Source organism: Rhea pennata, chromosome 24 (genome assembly GCF_028389875.1).
Source record: "Rhea pennata isolate bPtePen1 chromosome 24, bPtePen1.pri, whole genome shotgun sequence".
Taxonomy (NCBI): Eukaryota; Metazoa; Chordata; class Aves; order Rheiformes; family Rheidae; genus Rhea; species Rhea pennata.
The window spans coordinates 3,199,933-3,218,410 of NC_084686.1; the positions used below are offsets into that span (position 1 = coordinate 3,199,933).

General features: G+C 52.4%; 1 protein-coding gene across 1 annotated transcript in view; it reads right to left on the reverse strand.

Annotated features, from left to right (window-relative positions):
• NECTIN1 (nectin cell adhesion molecule 1) overlaps window positions 1-18,252 on the reverse strand; it is a 64,489-nt gene extending 46,237 nt beyond the window's left edge. The window contains exon 1 of the mRNA XM_062594627.1: window positions 17,993-18,252. Coding sequence (XP_062450611.1) covers window positions 17,993-18,074 — 82 coding nt within the window. The 5' untranslated portion in view covers window positions 18,075-18,252. The remainder of the gene's footprint in view (window positions 1-17,992) is intronic.
• Between the last annotated feature and the right edge of the window lie 226 nt (window positions 18,253-18,478).

Genomic DNA, 18,478 nt, shown 5'->3' on the forward strand with positions numbered 1-18,478 from the left:
GCAAAAGCTCTGTGATGCCTTCAGAGCTAATATCACTTTGGGAGGATAAACTGCTGACTGCCTGATTTATTCCCCTTTCATCCCCTTTTCAAAGCCCAGTTTGGGACCAGCAGAGGCCTGACAATGCCATTTGGAGACACAGACAGAGGGGAAGGATGCAAGAGGCACAGGGCTCAGTAGTGAGACTGAGACAGAGATGCTCTGCCACTGCTGCAAACCTGCAGCCACAGAGGCCGACACAGTTGCCTGTGCAGAGGTTGCTGTAATGCTTGGCTCTGTGCAGGGAGAGCAAGGGCAGAAGAGCAGGACATCGGTGGGGCTGTTTCCAGATTTGCTGTCTCGCCCACCTCGCAGCATGATGGTGTGCGGTCAGCGTGCAAGTCTACTCGCTGCTGTCCCCCCAGCCGCTGCCACCACGGTGTTAGCCGATGAAGTGTACCACCGTGTGTAGCTGCCCCTTGATAGGGTTTCTCATGCGCTTAGAGTTAAGCAAGGACCGTGGGGAGCAGAGCTGCTCTCCTTGCGTGCCTCCACTCAGGAAGGTGTTTGCAGCCCTTGACAGCTAAACCGTGGCTGAGGTAGGGCAGCCTGCAGCATGGGTTGGGGGTTTGTCCCGTTACGTAGCTAGGTAATGTCAACAGCCCTGGTACACTGGATGCCATCTTTGAAGGATTTTCCCCAGGCTTCCCAGTGCCATTCGATGCCCTGGAGCAACAGGACAAAAGGTGATTGTTCTCCATCCTATTTCTAATTATTATTGGAAATAAAAAAGCAGCTGTGCTTCTATTTGGGCCCTCAGCCAGCTCTGGCGTCCCTCTCCCCTCCTGATTTCACAGACATACGCTCGGGTTTCTGATGCAGCAAGATCAAATATCCCATCACTCAGAAGTAAGATATTATCCCCTATTACCAATTCAATGCAAAGAGCGCTCATTTTCCCCAGATTAAAAGCCAATTAAAGAACGTTGCTTTTCAAGGGGAGAGGAAACTGAAAGGAGTTTTTTGCGGGTTTTTTGTTGGTCTCTTCAAGAAGGCAATGTCCCCCATTAGTGTTATCTGTGAGTTCTTTTCAAATCACATTGATTTTGCTCAGAATGGTTTGAGATTCCTGTCTGCAGAGGAAAAAAAACACAGAAACAACAACAAAAACTCAACAACTTGTACTAAAAAGAAAAAAAGAAGGAAATTTTACTTGCTGGTGTTTGTTTAACTAAGCAGTTACTGTTTTGGGTTTCAAACCTCTCTAAGAGCAAGGGAGCCCTACTCTCAAGGTGAAGAGTGTGCTCATAAATCTGGGAGAAGCTTCAAGCCCAGAAAATGCTGATTCCCCACTGCAGGGAGGCCAGAGTTAGAAGGAAAAGGGCATTTGTTCTGCAAACAAGCAGCAGGATGAATGGTTGTAAATCGCTGGTCACACGGGAGCAGGTGACATTCACTCCTGCTGCACTGAGATCTGGGACACAGGGAGAGGGGAAAAAGTGGCTTTAAGCCATCTTGACACTCTTAAAGGCCATGCAAGCCCCCGATTTCTCCTGTCAGCTCCTAAACAGGTCAGAGAAGCCTCAGGTCAATACTCTGCTTCCTACAACTCTCACTGGGCCCTGGGAAATCAAGACTGTCTTCAAGGCAGCACACTCTGCCCCGGTGCCAAGTGCCTCCTGCTGCCCTCCTGCACTGGCAGCAGACATGTCCGGGGACACGTCCAGCGCAGGGGTAAAGCCAGAGACTAGAAAGTCTCCTGGCAGGGACTGCAGCCAGCACAGCAGTACTCCAACACAAAGGTATACAGTGATAACGCACTAGATCAATCCTATTTCCCTGCATTTAGCAGAAATAAACAAAAAGCCTCATCCTCCAAAATCCCAGGCTGCCTTTCCTGCAAGCATCATACCCACAAGGAGCTTGGTCTTCAGGCTTCCTCCAGCTTGCTACTGTTTTGCTCGCTGCCGCTGCACCTCTGCCGGGCGCACACGCTGTTCATAACCCCATTTTAATCAGTTAGCAATCAGCTGCAGGGAACTCCCTGGGCTCACACCTCCCAGCTTCTGTTTGCCATTCCCATGCAAGCCTCGGGGCGGGAAGTGGCCCTCTTTTGTTCCTGCCACTGCATAAAGGGGCATTTAGTTCCCGAAAGAAAGGTGTTTAGCACACCCATCTGCTTCAACAGATAGGTGGATGACCTCCTGAGAGCCCTTCCAACCTGAATTATTCTCTGTTTCTATAAGGAAGCTAACTGAGCACAAAAACATGTCTGTCAACCTGTCACTTTCTGTTCATTTCATTTTCATCTGTCACACGTTAGCCCTGAATCCTACTGTCTACAGGCAGATAGTTATTTATTGTTTCCTCTTTTCTTTGCTTTTTAAAGCCACTTCCATATGAATTATATACAGACACACACAGATACATGTAAACACACACAAATAGCAGGGAGCAATTTTCATCAGGCGCAGTTTTTTGTTCCAGGCTCATTTTAAACGAGGAGAAAGGCCGGGAATAACTTGGTCTGACAAGTGACTCTTCACATTAAAACCAAGAGCAAAACACACCCCGACCTCCTCTCAGTTGCGTTCCCGGGCAGGGCAAGGAAATCTGCCCAGCTCCCTCTGCCCTGCCGGGCCTCTTCGCCGGTGCAGAGGGGCCAGGGCAGAGCGTGCATCCGAGCCTGTCCGCCAGCGCACGCTTGCCCACCTGCCAACGTGTTTCCTTGCAACCGCAAACTTTGCCCAACCGCGGTCTAGCAAGCAACCGCCCGGGACCTCGCTCCCGCCGCTGGGCCGAGCGCGAGCACCGAACGGGATGGAAACCAGCCACCGCCCGGCGTCCTGAGCTGGGCCCTCGCTCGGCACCGCAGCCGGGATCTGGAAGAGGGGGAGATGGGGAGGGCAAGCGGGAAAGCAGGAGGAGCCTGGGGAGCGGAGAGGCACGCCGGGGCCCGGGGGGAGGAAGGGAGCAGCCTCCCGACAGGATCCCTCCCTCTCCCCTTGATTTCCGCCCAGGAAAAGGAAGACTTTTCCTTGCTTTTTTTTTTTTTTTTTTTTTTTTTTTTGCTTGTTTTCCCCCAGCATTCCCTCGCTCGATGCGCGCTAAACCTCTGTCTCAAGCCACTCCGTCGCCACGGCAACGGGCCGAAAAGGAACAGATGGTCCCGGCGAGGCAAAGCCCAATTAGAGAGGGAGAGGCAGGGAGGCCGGGCGGACCCCCACCCGGGGCACCTTCCCGGGGAGGGGGGTGGCGGGACCCCGCCGGGGACAGGGGGCCGGAGCTTTGCACCCGCGAAGCGCCGAACCTCTCCCAGACGGAGCAGACGGGGCGCCGGGGCGGAGGTGGGCGAAGATAAAAGAAAGAAAACAAAAACCTCCGCCGCTCATCTCCCTGAGGATTAACGGCCAAGCCCGTCCGCGTGGGGCCACGGCGTGGGGCTCTGGATCAGACAAACAACTTCCAAACCTTCCCGGAGGTGCCCGCAGCTCCTCGGGAGCGTTGGAGGGAAGCGGCCAGGCGTGTCAAAGGACACGGAGTTTTGCAGGGACGCAGCCCTCTTCTCTGCTCACCTGATTTTTAGAGGTAGCCGTGAGGCTGCTACAACTTGATGTAGTCGACCCCAGAACCAGCTGCAGTCTAGGGGGAAAGTGGGAGGTATGAAATCCAAAAGTTTACCAAGCCATCTGGATACCTGCAAAGGGCAAAGACGCCTAAAGAAGCCAAGAACTGTTGTTGCAAGGAAGAAGAAAAAATAAAACAGTGCTTTTTTTTTTTTTTTTCATTAGAAACCTTGATTTCTCACACAGGATGTCTCAACTGCTTAGGCCCATTTTCTCCTAAAAGACCTAAAGCAACATACGTTCTCCCGAGCCGGTTCGGGGCAGAGCCGTCACCACCATCAGCACAACTTAGCTCCGGACAGGCTGCCCGGGAGCCACCAGGCAGTTGGGAGGGTTGGGTGGTTTGCCCAAGCCGGCTGGGAAGCCCGTGGCAGAAATGGGGACAGAAACCAGGTGCTTTGGCTCCTCTCTAACGCCCAACCCCAACCAACCGTGCCAAGCCCCGCAGACGGCGCCGGAGCCCTCACCTTGGGCTTGCCTAAGAGGAGGAAGCGTGTGCGAAGGCCCTGGCGTGGCTCCAGCGCACGCAGCCCTTTCCACCCCAGCCCGACGAGCCCTGGAAACCCACCGCTTCTCTCTGCAGAGCAGGTTCGGCGCGGGGAGCAGCCCAGCCCGCTTCCTCCCCCTGCCCCAATATCCCATCTTTTCCTTTTCTTCCCCCACCCCGTGCTAATATCCCGTCTTTTTTCCTTCTTTCTTTCTTCTCCCATACTCTCTTCCCAGATCAAAGCTGCCTCCCCTCCCTGTATTACAAACATTATTCAGCGGCTAGATAAGGAGCTCTCTGGCAGCTCTTTATTAATCCCACTGGAGGCAGAGAGCAGGCGGAGAAAAAGTCCTCCGCGAGGCCAGGACAGAGACTAATGTTCCACGAAACACCTTCAGGAAAGAGAGGGATGTGCTTTTCTCCAAAATGTCCCACCAGAGGCATGAGTAATATTTGATAATTATTGAACTTTAAACCTCTCTATTCCTTTTTATATCCTGACCATATTTTTAGAATAACCCACCCAGTCTAAAATGTTCCCGGACTGGTTTGCCAGAGTGTTTCGGGGAAAACAGACACAGCACTGAGGTGGGTCTCCGAAACAGTGTAATGAATCTGGTGAAGGATCAAGACCAGGACCCGGGGGAGGCAGACAGACCTGCAGACAGACCTGCAGATGGGCTGGGTGAGTCGGCTGGTTTGTTATTTCACAGCACCTCAGCTTCAGGTCTGCAGGGAGCTTGCAAATGAGTCTCCTTTGCCTTCCTCAGTGTACCTTGCAGCTCTTTCAGCCACAAAGACACATGGCTTTTTGTAGCACACACCTTCCTAGGGAAGAGTTTCCGCAGCCCAGGAATACCTCAGAGACACGTGCAAACAGCTAAAATCCTCATCTAACCAGGACAAAGACCAGAAAGCTTTTCCAGCATAAAGACGCTTGTTTAAATCCATCTGCTGTCAGAGGCAACTCAAGTGAGTACTGTGTGATGGCTCACATGAAAAACAAGTTTAATGGTTCCTGGGGGCAGTGTCTGCGTTGCTGCCTGTCCCCTTATGGAAGGATTATGGAGTTTTCAAAGCGCTTGTGCATGCAACAGGCAGGGCATTGCTGTTGTCTGCATCCTACAGTGAGGGAACTTGACCACAGTTCACACCTCTCACCAGCCTTCAACCCCCACTGCAGATGTTGATTGGAAATCAGGAATAACCCCAGTGCAAAACCAGTGCAGTGAGAAATAAACAGGCCTTTGCAATGCAAACAGGCAAGGAAGCAAATGGACCACATTCACCCTTCTATTGAGTCCAAACCTCACACCACAAAATCAGAGCAGAAGGAAATTGGGTCCAGTTTTTGCACTGACAGAGAACATTTGTATATTTATCTGTGTAAAAAAACTTACTGCCTTCTAAAATGCCTGGGCAGGGAGCAATCTGATCTCAGCCGCTATGAAAAATGACAAAATAAAGGGGAGTCATCTTTCCCTGTGCTTTGCAAACGGTCTCCTGCTTGTATAGAGTAACGTCTGCAAGATCAGTTGTGCAAGGGCAATAAGAGTAGAGCAGAGAGGAACTGTTACCAGCAGCTTTTGACAAGGAAAGACACACAGAGGTGAAGTGAGCTGGCCAAAGATATTCCAGGGAGCCCATGGCAAAGCCAAGAAATGATGCCAGCACTTCTGAATTCAGCCCATCTTTGCCATCACCCCCAGGCCATTTATTCCCTTTAAGTAAAAGCTGAATCACACTTCGTGGAAATCAGTGTGAGGCAGCAGGTATTCCCATTTCCAACAAGTGCAAAGGAGCCGTAAGGTACTCTGCAGGCACAGCAGCAGCTGAGATGTCAAGAATACAGAAAATATATATATACTTAAAAAGAATGTTTTTAACCTTTTATATCCAAAAGTGAATTTAGCGCTAGTGAAAGGTCTCAGATCAATACAACAGCAAAACCACAAATTGGAGTCCTCCCCTTAGCCACAGAAAGGGTACAGCTGAGACAGCATCTGTACAAACAGCCTGCCCACAGTCTCTGCCAGCGTGCCTCAGCTCTGACCTTGAGGAGTTGCCTTGAAGTGCAAGAGGGAAACTCCCCTTTCCTCCTTCCTCTCCCCTTCCTGTGCAGCCCTTGGCTCTTGCCACCCAGCTGGGAGATCACTGCTGGTTTATTTTGCTTGGATGCATTCTGTCTAGAGAAGAAGCTGAGTGCTGACAAACTCATTCCACAGGCACCCAGAGAAGGCATGCTCCATCATGCAAGTAGAAAGCAAGTTGTAATAAGGGGTCCAAGGGAATTTTGCAGCACAGATTTTGAGGCAAATTCAGCCCTATAGAGAGCTCAGCTACCAGGCTGGGTCTGGCATTTCAGACTGTGAGATGCAATTCCCTGTTCATGTCCTCCCTTATAAACAAGCCTTTCTTCTCCTCTCCTGCCCCACAGCTGTACATGTACTCAGCCCCATGCCCCAGGGACCTTCAAAGACTGCTTTATAGGTTCTCCCTATACAAAGTTTGGATCGATACAACTGTCAGGCTTTAGCCACATTACCCCTGCTAATTGGAATTACAATAGGCAGACTGCAGCTTTCACTCCATCTCTCTGTTGCTTGTCATAATGTAATCAAAATTTCTCTTGCTCTCTCTTTATCACAGAGCGTGACGGGAGCAGAGCACTGGCAGCCACACAGCCTCCAGAGAATATAGATTCCTGTGGATCAGAGCGGGGCTGGGAAGCTCTAGCACGGCAATGGGAAAACAGCCCTCCTGTGCAAGCCACGCGTGGGGCTCTGGGAGGGATGTGCCTGCCTCCTCACCCTGCCAGCTGCCTCCTGAAGTCCTCCGTAGCTGTGCACCATGAGGCCACAGGCAGAAGAGGAGGTGCCTGGGCAGGACATGGTTCCTCGGGGGCAATGCCTTTGTGGGATGGGCTGGTCCCCACCTTGGCAGCCCCTGCTAGCGCCCTGCCTTCTGCCCACATCTCAGGTTTGGGTGTCCGGGCCACCTACTGCCAGAGGTTGTACTGGACCCACTCAAGAGCCTCCTGCCTGCCCAGAGGTGCTTGTCCAGCCCTGCACAGCAGGAGATGCCTAGTGGCCTCTAGAGACACAACCAAACCTGCTGCAAGCAAAGCTGAAATAACGTCTGCAGGCTTTGATTAGGTCAGGATCCCTGCTACACTAGGTGCTGCACGAAAAAGTCTCTGCCCCAGCAAGCTCCCCACTGTGCTGACTCACAAACTCCTGCCCACATCTTGCTTACTGCTCCTCGCCTACGCGCAGCAGCCCTGCCGGCGAGGGAGGCTGTGTGTGTCTCACTCACACCGGCTCCAAAGGCTTGGCTAATTTATGGAGCCAGGGTGATACATAGCGGGCAATAGATACAGCAGTTGTGATTTGCTGATCATTATCAAACGGCAGTAATGCAGGGCTGCATTAACCAGACAGGGGAAGTACTGGCAGCCCCGACCTGCTCGGCTCCCCAGAGACTGGCCATAAACAAAACTTAAATAATTAGAGTGCTTGGGCGGAGATGCAGCTTCTAAGTATTCTTAGTCTCACGCAAATAAAGGAAATAAATTCTTGGAAGGTGCCAGGCTGGATGGGGCAGAGGGAGGCTCATTTTCCACATCACTTGAGAGCAGCCGTTATAAATCTCACTGAAAGATGCACCTCCCCAGGCTAGTGATATTTTTAAACTCTGAGGGAGAGGGGAAAGAAAAAACACATTTTAGTATTTACACCACAGGCAAAAAGGGTATTTAAGAATCAGGATACATTTTGAAAGTCTGTTCCTGCCATACTAAGAAAGAAAGAAAGAATTATCTTTCTATAGTGTGATAGCTAGAAGTATTAGCTCTGGAGAATTCATTCCTACACCACCCTTCTGTTGTAGGCTGGGAAATCAGACTCCCAGAAGGACTGGTGGCGGGGGGGTGGGGGGTGGGGACCAGGGGAGAAGGGCTCTTTCACTGGCAAACTGCTGATTCAGTTCCCAACTGAACCAATAGCAAATGCAAATAAACTGCTCTGAATCCTGGTGAGTGATTTCTGCACTGGCCCTGCTTACTTGATGTCTAGGATGATGTCCCATGGGAGTCAAGACCAGGAGCTGAGACCACATGGCTCTAGGCAGAGGCACGCTCGTGGGATCAGCAGTCTTGTTCTGCTGGGCCAGGAGTCCAAGCAGGTAAGGGGGCCTGAGGTGCGGGCAGCTGCTGAGGGACGTCGGCTGAGGGATGCGTCCCTGGTGTTAGAGCCGGGCAGAGCCCACGTGGTGCTTTGTTTGCTGGAGCAGTGCTTCCCAGGCTTTCTGCGTGGCAAGGCCACTTTTCCTTGGAAGTAGGGAAATCCACACGTCAGCTTGCACAGAATTGCCAGCTCAGTTTTCGTTTCTGCTGCTTTCATGTTCTTCTAGTTGGTTTGTGCATTTCTATCCATGCACTGAGTGGGGAGGGGGGTCAGCTTCTTTTTTGGCAGTTATCTAGCAAAGCATCTTCTCAGTAGCTGATTCCAGGTCAAGGAACCTTGCATAAGACCATTCTTCCACAAGAGATGTGATGATGTGAGTGTTCTCAGCCTTCTCAGAGGACCCAAAGATAGCCTGAATGCTACCGGAGAACTGTCTGCCTCGGCAGCTCTCCTCTTGCTGAACTTGGTCCTGTTTCTAATTCCTCTTGGGACTTCAGGCAGTGGGAACATTCCCCTTTTTACAAGCTATGCTCTCTGCAAGCCTCTCTCCTTCCCATCCCTCCCATTCCTTGCCAGGGCTGCTGCCATCCTCCCAGCAAGATCCTAGTCGGCCTGAATCAAAGGGATACGTGAACACACCCATCAGACATCAGAGCACCAAGCAATTTCCCAAACAGCCTTCCTTTAAAGATCAGAGCATGCTGTAATCACTCCCTCGGCAAGGAGATCCCGGTAAGGCCTCCCCCATTTCTGGGTCCCAGTCATTGAAGTGGAGCACAGGAGAGATATTTGGCAAGCTCAGCCCTATCACTGGTAAAAATCTTTTCACAAAGCTTACACACACAGAGCTCCTAGCCTCTCCCTATTCCACTGCAAGCCCCCGACCCCCTTTCCCTGCGCAGCAGATGTTCAGATGATGCTACAGAGATGGCATTGCTGCTGCCCTAAAGGCCTGGGTGCTTTTCACATCCCTGCCTGCAGCTGGCAGGCAGCACCTGGGCTAGGCAGTGAGAGGGGCTGCCGCAGATGTCACAAGCAATAGCAGCAGGTCCCCTTGCTCTCCATCCCTTGCACTCCTATCCCTGCTCCCCCCGGAGACAGCAGAGAAGCCATGCAAATCAAGGGGCGACGGGAGTGCTGGCAGCAGGCTGAACATGCCTGCACAGGGGCAAACACTGGCACACGAGTGGCAGCCGGGAACATGTGTGTTTATTCACGTGCTCCTGCACGTGAATAGTCTTTCATAACCATGGCCTCAAAGAGAAAAGGCAAGAAGCCTTTTGGAAAGCCTTTTGTAAGTAACCATGTGCTTTTCCAACATGACACAATGTGCACAGCACTTGGCTTTGAAGTCGTGAGGATAGGTGTCCTGCAGGTTTAAATCTAGTCTGAGACTGCCCTTTCTTCAGCACCTATTATTCAGGTCTCAGCCCCCTGATACACAAAAATGAATTAATCGTTCCAGGGTCAACTGAAAAGACTTCCCGTGTCTCCAGCTGTGGGGTGTGACACATGGACTGATAGCACCCAGAAGCATTGCCAGGGCAACCAAGAGGGGTCTCGCGTCCCAGGGAAGCTGTGGCAGCTGACACTAATTACAGCATGGCAAGGATGCTGCGATGATACACATCCCTCCGAGGATGCTGCGATGATATGCATCCCTCATCCTCGATGACCATAAATGGGCACAGCCTCAGTTCTCGCCTGCATCCGAGTAGCACCGCTCCCTGCAGCTCAGGGTCCTGAGCTGCTGGTGCAGCTGACACGAGGAAGAGCATGAGCAGGCCTAGTAGGTAACAGTTCGTGCAGTTGTCTGTACTGCACACCATTACGTCACTAGTTGCTACCTTCAGTTCTAGCCCTCATAAGCATCGGTTCTCAAATGACACACGTCGTGGCTAACTGAGGGAGGTGACATCGGCAAGAGGAGCGGTAATGCAAGTGAATACTGTATGCTGCGACCTCTTTGCAGCAGAGGTGATCTTCTTCCTATATACAGCCCCTAAGTGACTGTGATCACAGCACCATGTAACCATACTGAACCACCCCGATCCGTATCGAACAGTTCTAGCTTTGGCACCCCCAGGCTAGGAAGGCTGTCAGCACATTCATCCTGGGGAGGCTGTGGCTCTGTGCTTGCCTACAAGGGATCTCAGCATTGATTATCTAGCCTAGGAGAAGTCAAAGAGTAAAGCCCATTAAATGTGTCTCAATGAGAAGAAAGCAGCCATAACTTGCAGCTTAATTCTGCTGTGAAGCCAGAGTATTCCTGACTCTAAGCTTTCCTTGGAAGTTTAATGCGCTGGTGCCACTGTGCACCCCTCTCCTGCTTGCCTCCAACATTTACTCTGCTGGGCAAGTAGCACTGGGCCATCCCTGGTGCAGCGGTCGTAGTTCCTCAGTCACAAGGAACCCTGGAGCTTTGGCACACCAGGACACCAGGATCAGCTCTTCATCTCTAGTCCCTGCCCAGTGGGAGGCAGAGGAGGTATTTCAAGGCAGGGGGAAGGTCCTGCACAGCTGTAGGTTTGGGTTAGGGGGTGAGTTATGACTCCGCAGTATCCCGATAACTCTCCCAGCCCCAGACTCTGGGCTTATTTGTTTGGGCTGCTCAAGGACAGAACAGTGTTCATTCCTCCCTTGCCCTGAGTGTGATAGTACATCTTGCAGGGCTGCATAGCATTGGGGTTTCAAATTGCTCCTCACAGAAACCTGGGGAAGACTGTGACAGGCATTCTGACCTTTCTCCTGCCCTATCCACCTCTCCGTATTTGCTTCCCAGTAATCCCTGCCCATCAAGTTAAACTCCCCCATAGGTCTAAACTTCTGCCCATCATGGATAGTTTGTAACCCCTGACTTTCTCAGGATACTCAGCACAACATCCTTTTGAGGACAGGCCCCCGCTCAGCCTGTCAGATCCCAGTGGCCTCTTCTACCCATTAACATATGATCCTGACCCCGTGATCGGAAATCTGCCCTAAGACTCACATCTCGGACTGCCCTTCCTAGGGATGGTGAATATGGCCTGTGAATAGCCTCTCAACTGGTAAGCCCCTGGGTCCAGGGGGTATTTTACCAGTGGATAAGGAATGAAACCTATTCCTGCCATGTATGGGACCTTCAGTGCGGAAAGCAGATACTGATACTGATGCTTCCCCCTGGATCTACCTGATGTGGCTACTGACCCTCCACTGCAGTGGCCTGTGCTGGCACACTGTGTCTTTGGCCTTGCACAGAAAACAAGGCTGTTTGTGCTCTCAGGTGGCCACAGGGCGCTCGGCTGCAGCCCCCGTGTGTCCCACACAGACGGGCCGTTGTGCTCCGAGCTGCTCTCGCCTGTTACCAGAGGAGAAGCGCTGGATGCTAGCCACCAGCTGTGAGCTGCATGGACCCTCTGTCACTCCCAGCCATGCCTCTGGATGCCTCGCTGTCGCAGGAGGGGGGGGAAATGCATCTTCAATGGGAAAGGAAAAATAGACTCAAGATCAGCCCATGTAGGGGGGTTTCCCAGGTAGAGAGGAACTACCAAGAACAGAGATGGAGGCAGAGTCCTCTTCACTAACCAGGCCTGGGAGCACCTGCTGCCTCATAGGCAGGTGGCCCAGCTGGTACCTGCTGCATTAAGGCAGCGATATGATTTGCAGGCCCTTCTGTAACATTCCTGCATGGTCAGGAGCAGTTGGAGCCACTTCACTGTTTCCACTCCCATCCTACAGTTAAAAAGGCAGATAGGCTGGGGTGGGGACACAGAACCATCCTTCTTGTATTCTGTCTTTCAGGGAGAAGGAGAGTCATACAAATCATGTCTCTCCTTAAGCTCTTCCCCCCTGTGTATCTGCAGGTCTAATGAAGATGCAGAGTGCTGTTGCACACCCATCTCAAACTGGGCTGGCTCAAAGCCAGAGAGGGAAGGCTTGGAGCAGGAGGCAGAGCTGGGTGAATAGTGCTCAGAAAGGCTTTTTTCTGCAGTGCACTAACTAATCTTGAAGGAGGATTAAAAGCCTCCTGCAAGGGCAGCTTTGTATGGGGAAACGGAGAGGAGATGCTCCATCAAGCCAGGTGAGTTTCTCCTATCCATCCCCAGCACCCCATGCAGAGCCAGGAGACTGCTGGCCAGACTCCTTCCTGGCTGCTGTCACCCCAGGCCTGTGCCATGCAGGGCACAGGCAGTCTCCATGGCTTGGGACCCACTGTCCTTCTGGTGTGGGCAAACAGCAAGAGGCTGAAGCTGTTTTTCTTCCCTCTCATGCTCATAGCTGCTGTTTATCTGCCTTGGGATTGCTGCTGGAGCTTTTATGACACCAGCCTGTGCAAACAGCTGCATCAGCCCCTGGGACAGGAAGAAGGAGCAGATGGACAGCAAGGCATTGAACTCCCCATGCTTCCTTGGGTGCCCATGAAGGAAGGCACACACACAAGTGACAGCACAGGGCAGATGAAATAGGTGACTGCTAGGAATAATAGCCCTTGTGCATGCAACTTTTGCTTCTGCTTTTAAGAGTGTGATGGAGAGGAGGTTGGAAACTCAGGCCAGAAAACCTGGCCTGGTGGAAGGACAGATGTGTGCCTGGTTGGCTCCCAGAGGTTCTCATTCACAGTCTGGAAGATGCTGTTCCTTCCTCCTCTGGATGATACTTCTGCATTTGAATAGCTTGGGCAGGATTCCCCTTCTGCTGCAGAGCTGAGAGGTTCCATATTGAAACCTGACTGGGAGAGTACGTGTATGGATAACATCTCATTCTGGCCCAAACTAAAACCTGCACTGAGAGAAGCAAAGAAAACTGGAAGGCAGGAGAATATCTGGGGCTCAGCAGCAGCAGCCAGGAGGAAAACAGAAGGATATGCTGTGAGATGTCTCCTTCCTTAATTAACTAAGTTTTCACCTGGTAACTTCTGCATTATTGAACCCTCACCACAGCCACCAGGAGCTCCGAATTCTCCGTGCTGGGATGGCTGTGCTCTGGTAATTAACACAATAGGTGTCTCAAATGCAAACTGGGTCCCAGTGCTGGTGGCTGACAGCACTAACTCGCCCTGCATCAGAGCTGCCCTGATTTAATCTGGTGTATCGAAAAAGTGAGACGATCTCCAGAGGTTGCTCAGATTGGAGCGCTTTCCCTCCTGCCCCCCTTTCTTCCTTGGTCTTTGCACCAGCAAACCTCCTCAGCTTGTGAGGAGAAACACTGAGCAAGAGCCACTGCAACCTCCAGCAATGATGTCAGAAGACGCAAACCTTGACTCAGAGGCCCCGAGGGCTGTATCTGTCCATCCAAGGACTTGCAAACTCATCCCTGCAGTATTCACAGGCAATTTGGCTTCTGCTGTGCCAATGCAGCTTTGGAGTTGTGCAGTCATATGCCTCCACCTTGCCCATCAGCTGACGGTGCTCTGCAACTCCCCAGGGTGCTGGAGGTGGAAAAGAGCCTTCCCCCAGCTAGTAGTGGACCAGTCACTGCTGCATCACCCCCCTCCCCCCTTAGCACAGACTGTCCCTGCCTAGCGACCAGCCTTACCAGTACTAGCGGAGGGTGAGGGGCCCTGATGGCAGCGCAGGCCTGCGAAGCAGGTCGTGGCAACCTGCTCTTCTGGTTCCCTTTGTCGTTCAGCCAAGGGGTGAGCGGTGCCCAGAGGATCCTTCTGCTGCCTCCCTGTAAAGGAGGCTTTGTGGCGGGCACAAGGCAATGCCTCCCAGGGGAGGGACAACCTAAGCAGAGAGGAGCTGCACTGGTGTGCTGTTGGCTGCTGGCTGGTTTTGAGCGTGCGCCTCGCGCTGGATGTGGTAACGCTCCTCTTCCTGTACCTTCTTTGCAAAGGGATCCGTGTGCATAGGGCCAGGAGCTCGTGGATGATTAACTCGCCTCGTCCAGAGAGCAAACACCACAAGCTATGGTCATCCCCAGGCTCCGACCAAGGGGCAGACACCCTGCTGCTTGTGGGCTGAGCTGGCTCTCCTTACGGCCTGTCGCCTCACCCACGCTGACAAACACATGAGCTCATAAATTCACACCAGGTTAAACCTGGGTTGGTTCCACTGCAACAAGCAAGGCTTAATGAGGAAAATATCAGCAAAAGACACACTTTCACTTCCTGAAATAGCCTAATGTTGTTGTTTCTGAGTGGTGGGAGGAGATAGGTGGGGGAAAGAGAAATAGCAACCAACAGCTCAGATTAAGGACTAAACAGAACTCTGGCAACCTCTTGCCTTTTTGAAGCTGCTTCAAAAAGGCAAAAATGTTAAATCAGTGCTTCAGAGCATGAGATGCACCAGATCCTGCAGTGGCTATTCCCAGCACACAACAGCTGTCCTCTCTCCCCAGAAATGAACCTTCTCTCCAGCTGCTGCAGCCAAGCTTGACCTAAGGCCTCTGGGTCACTACAGCTCAGTCAACGCTGCTTTCAAACACCGCGATGGAAAAACCCTCTGTCAAAGCTTATAACACCTCTGCAGCTCTCCCCTGCTGAGGATCTCAAAGCACTTTGCAAAGAAAAACTCACAGGCCCCTCTCTGGGCCTGAAAAGTAGCCCAGCAATAGCAGACAGGAATTTGTCCCCAGACAGAGGGGGAGTGTTTGGAGACAGAGGCCCAGATCTCCGGTTGCAGGTCCAAACACAAGATGAATGCCTCTTCTCTGCGTGGTTGCATCTTGGGCTGTACCAAGTTGCATGTTGAAGACAGACAGATTATTAAAACTTGTAAAGCATAAACTGAACCTCAAATGTTTTTAACTTCTGAAGATCAGCTGCCTAGGATTTTTCATCCCCTTTACCCTGTGGCTTTTCGATAGGCCCTATTCATAGCAATATCTTGATGCTCTAATGCTGTAGCCTGACTTGATGCCTTGTTAATGGTTCCAAATGGACAGGCAAGCAGATCTGCATGGAAGGCTGCGGGAATCCTGAATTGAATCCGTTCTGGACGATTGAGCTGATCACATTAAGACAATTTGTAACGCAGATTTTTATAAGGGACATCTTCTAGTTTTTATGGGAGGGAACTTTTATTTCCTTATCAGAAAAGAAAAGCTAATAATGTCTGAAGGAGGAGGTAGTATACATGGATGGGAACAAAATGAAATCGCATTGATCAGATGAGCATGAAAGGTTTCCCAGAAAGTAGGTAGAAGATTCAAAGTATCTCCTGTCTTTCTCCCAACCTTCCTGAGTGCTGGGTACTGAACTGCATTTTCCAACAAAGTCTGCACCTACTAATTCACTTAGGAAATAGAGGAACCTCAGTTCCCCTTTTCCCTTCTCCTTGATAAGCAAGTCTATTTGCATTTGGAGCTTACATATGGCTTGTCATACTTATACACACACACACACATATATATGTACACATATATATATCCTCTGCTGCTCTTGGCATAATGCGTTGCCAACTTGTGGAACTTCCTGCCTCAGTATGTCATTCAGTCCTGCAGTTTCATAAGGACTGTCCATCTGTTGTGTTTCTGTGCAGCACCTAGCACAGAATTGTACTGGTCCTTTGCTGCAGCTCTGTGATATGCCTGCAGTACAAATAAGCGCGTGAATGAATGGAACGAATGACTGAATGAATTACTAATATGGGATCAGCTATTCCCGCAAATGCATCCACCGCTGAACTGGTCCAGCTGTGAGTCTCACCCACACAGGCTTCAGGGTACTCAGCGATCACCGACAGGGGTCAGGAAGGATTATGTACCCAGAGCATTGCAGAGCTGGCTGCACCCTTTGTGTGCAAGACACCGCTAGATGCACCAATGGCTTATCCTGCCAGGGCTGTCAGTGGCATGGTGCAAGACAAGTGACCGGGCTATTGCAGAGGGGCAGGAAACAGAATTGCCTGACTGCTGACAGCAAAGCCTTGAGAATATCCAAAAATAGAGTAAGTAGGGAACAAGAGTTTTCTTTAACAGGACAAGGTGAAATGCCAGGCTGCCCCCAGGGTCACTGCCTTTGTCTCCCTCTGGTGAAAGCAATTCCTATAGGGACTGGGGCAGGGGCAAGGGGGTTTCTTCAGCACAGTCACCACAGCATCATTCCTGCCCCCTGCCTTTCCCAGGGGTTTGGGGAAGGGTTTTCCGCACTGATCTGCCTGGTGGAGGGAAGGAAGGGAGGGAAGCCCAGGTGAAGAACTGCACAGAAAGTTTTGAGCCTCCTTGCAAGGAGCTTAGCCAGGCACCTGCCTGCAAACACAGAGCAGTACAGGGAGCCCGAGGCTGTCCCTTCCATCACCGCTTTCTGCAGTGCACAGCAGATCCCTTTGTCCTGCGAAGACAGAGGCAGAGCCAGACCTGTCTTCTCTTCACTCTGTAACCTCTTCTCTCTCACAAAGTCTCTCCGGCCTTATGATTTCCACCCCTCCATGCATGCAACCCATGCCCCATTTCAGCCTTGTCCTCACTTGCTGTAGCTGCACCATCCAGTCAGCGTGCTTTGCCAAGCTCCCATGCTTGGTCCAGACCATCCCCTGCTGTGCAGGCACCAGGGGAGTGTGGGCCCTGGCATTTGCTCTGATAGCCCAGACCTTGCCATCTGCAGCCACATTTCTGAATCACAGCCCAGCTAGCCTGGCTGCTCTTTGAGGCAGCTGCCTCAGCCCAGTCAGAGGAGGAAAGGGAGGCAATTCCACCCTGCTTTCACTGCAACTTCTCTCCAGCTGCAGACCCCCTCCCTCTGCAGGCGCGGACTGCCTCCTACCCCTGCAGCAGCCTGGTGTACTGGCCTGGGGGTAGCACATGCACTTGCTGCCACACACTCCAGACCAGTCATCAGGAGCCTAGCCTCAAAAAGGCAAAAATTTGCTTCCCGAATATGTTTCCCTGTTCATTCACAAAAGCTGTAAGGCCAGACTGCTGGTCCCCCCTCCATGTGAATGTCTGACAGCCAGCGCTGGAAAGCACTCCAGCACGACATTAACCTATTCTGTACTGGAGCAGAATAAGAATCCCCCCACCCCACCCCCGACCAGGGTACTTTGTAAAGTGGGTCCCCCACCTGCTTCTAACAGCTGTCCTAGGTGCGTATGGCTGGACCAAGCACTGGGCTGAGGACACATGGGCTGTTCTGCTATGACCAGGATACATTCAAAGAGCGGGGGAGATGTCAGTCCAGATGTCTGATCCATCTTTCCAGAGATGGATCAGAACCACAACCAGGCAAGTCAAGTACAAAGGCAAGACAGGAGGGACTGAAACCTGGGAGCAGTCCAGCTCTTCTGCAAAAGATGTCTGTGGGAAGTTTATGTGTGTGTGTGTGTGTGTGTATGCAAAGGATGTTCAGGCTGCTGGACAGCTGAAATCTCCTTCTCTCTTTCCCAAACATCTGTGCTCATTACCCAGCCTTGTGGCTCCCTTTCCCGGGAAGCCTGGCTGCTATGCCTCGCTAGACATTGCTCGATCCAAAATGCAAACAAACTGCCTCAGCTCCCAGGACGCCGGAGCCCACTGCCTGCAGCTGCTTCCAAAACAAACGATCGTGTTGTTCCTTTCCAAGCCAAGGATGAAATCGGCTCCGTCTCTTTTCCACCCTCACGCAGATGCTTCCACACCTGCTCCAGATTCGGGCGCGCACCCCCCAAAAGCCGATGACCCCGTCCCCACCGCTCGCAGCACTTCCGCGCCCCTTCTGCCCCTCTGCCCCAGACCTTCCCGGAGCTGCCCCGGCCCCGCAGCGCCCCAGACGCCGCCCGCCGCCCCCGGGGGCACCGGCCAGCCGGCCGGCAGCTGCTCACCTGGTAGGAGCGCGGCCGCCAGGATGCAAACTCCGATAGTCCACCAAGATGCAGCGCAACTTGTCTGCAGCTGTGAAGCCATGAGAGTTCCTTAGCAGAAATGGGCAGGGGTCGGTCTGGCAGCGTCGCTGGCCTCCCCCCCGCCCGCCACCCTTCCCGCCCGCGGTTATGTTCAGCTCTGCTTAAGAAAAAAAAACGTAGGTGCAGGAGGATAAAGAGGTGGTGCGCCCCGCAGGCAAGCCGGGAGGAAGAAGGGCGGCCGGAGGAGAGCTTCGCACATCCGCAGGGTCCCCGGGGCTCGGCGGGGCGCGGGGCCGCACTCCGCGGGCGCGGGGCGCTCCGGCCAGCTGCGGGCGCCGGGGCAGCGCGGCTGCCTTCCTCCGGGAGCGAGCACGTCCGCAGAGCGGGGCGAGCGCGAAGGGGAGGGGAAAAGGGGGGGAAAAAAAAAGAACAAATCCCAAAAAAGAAAGAAAAGGGGAGAAGGGG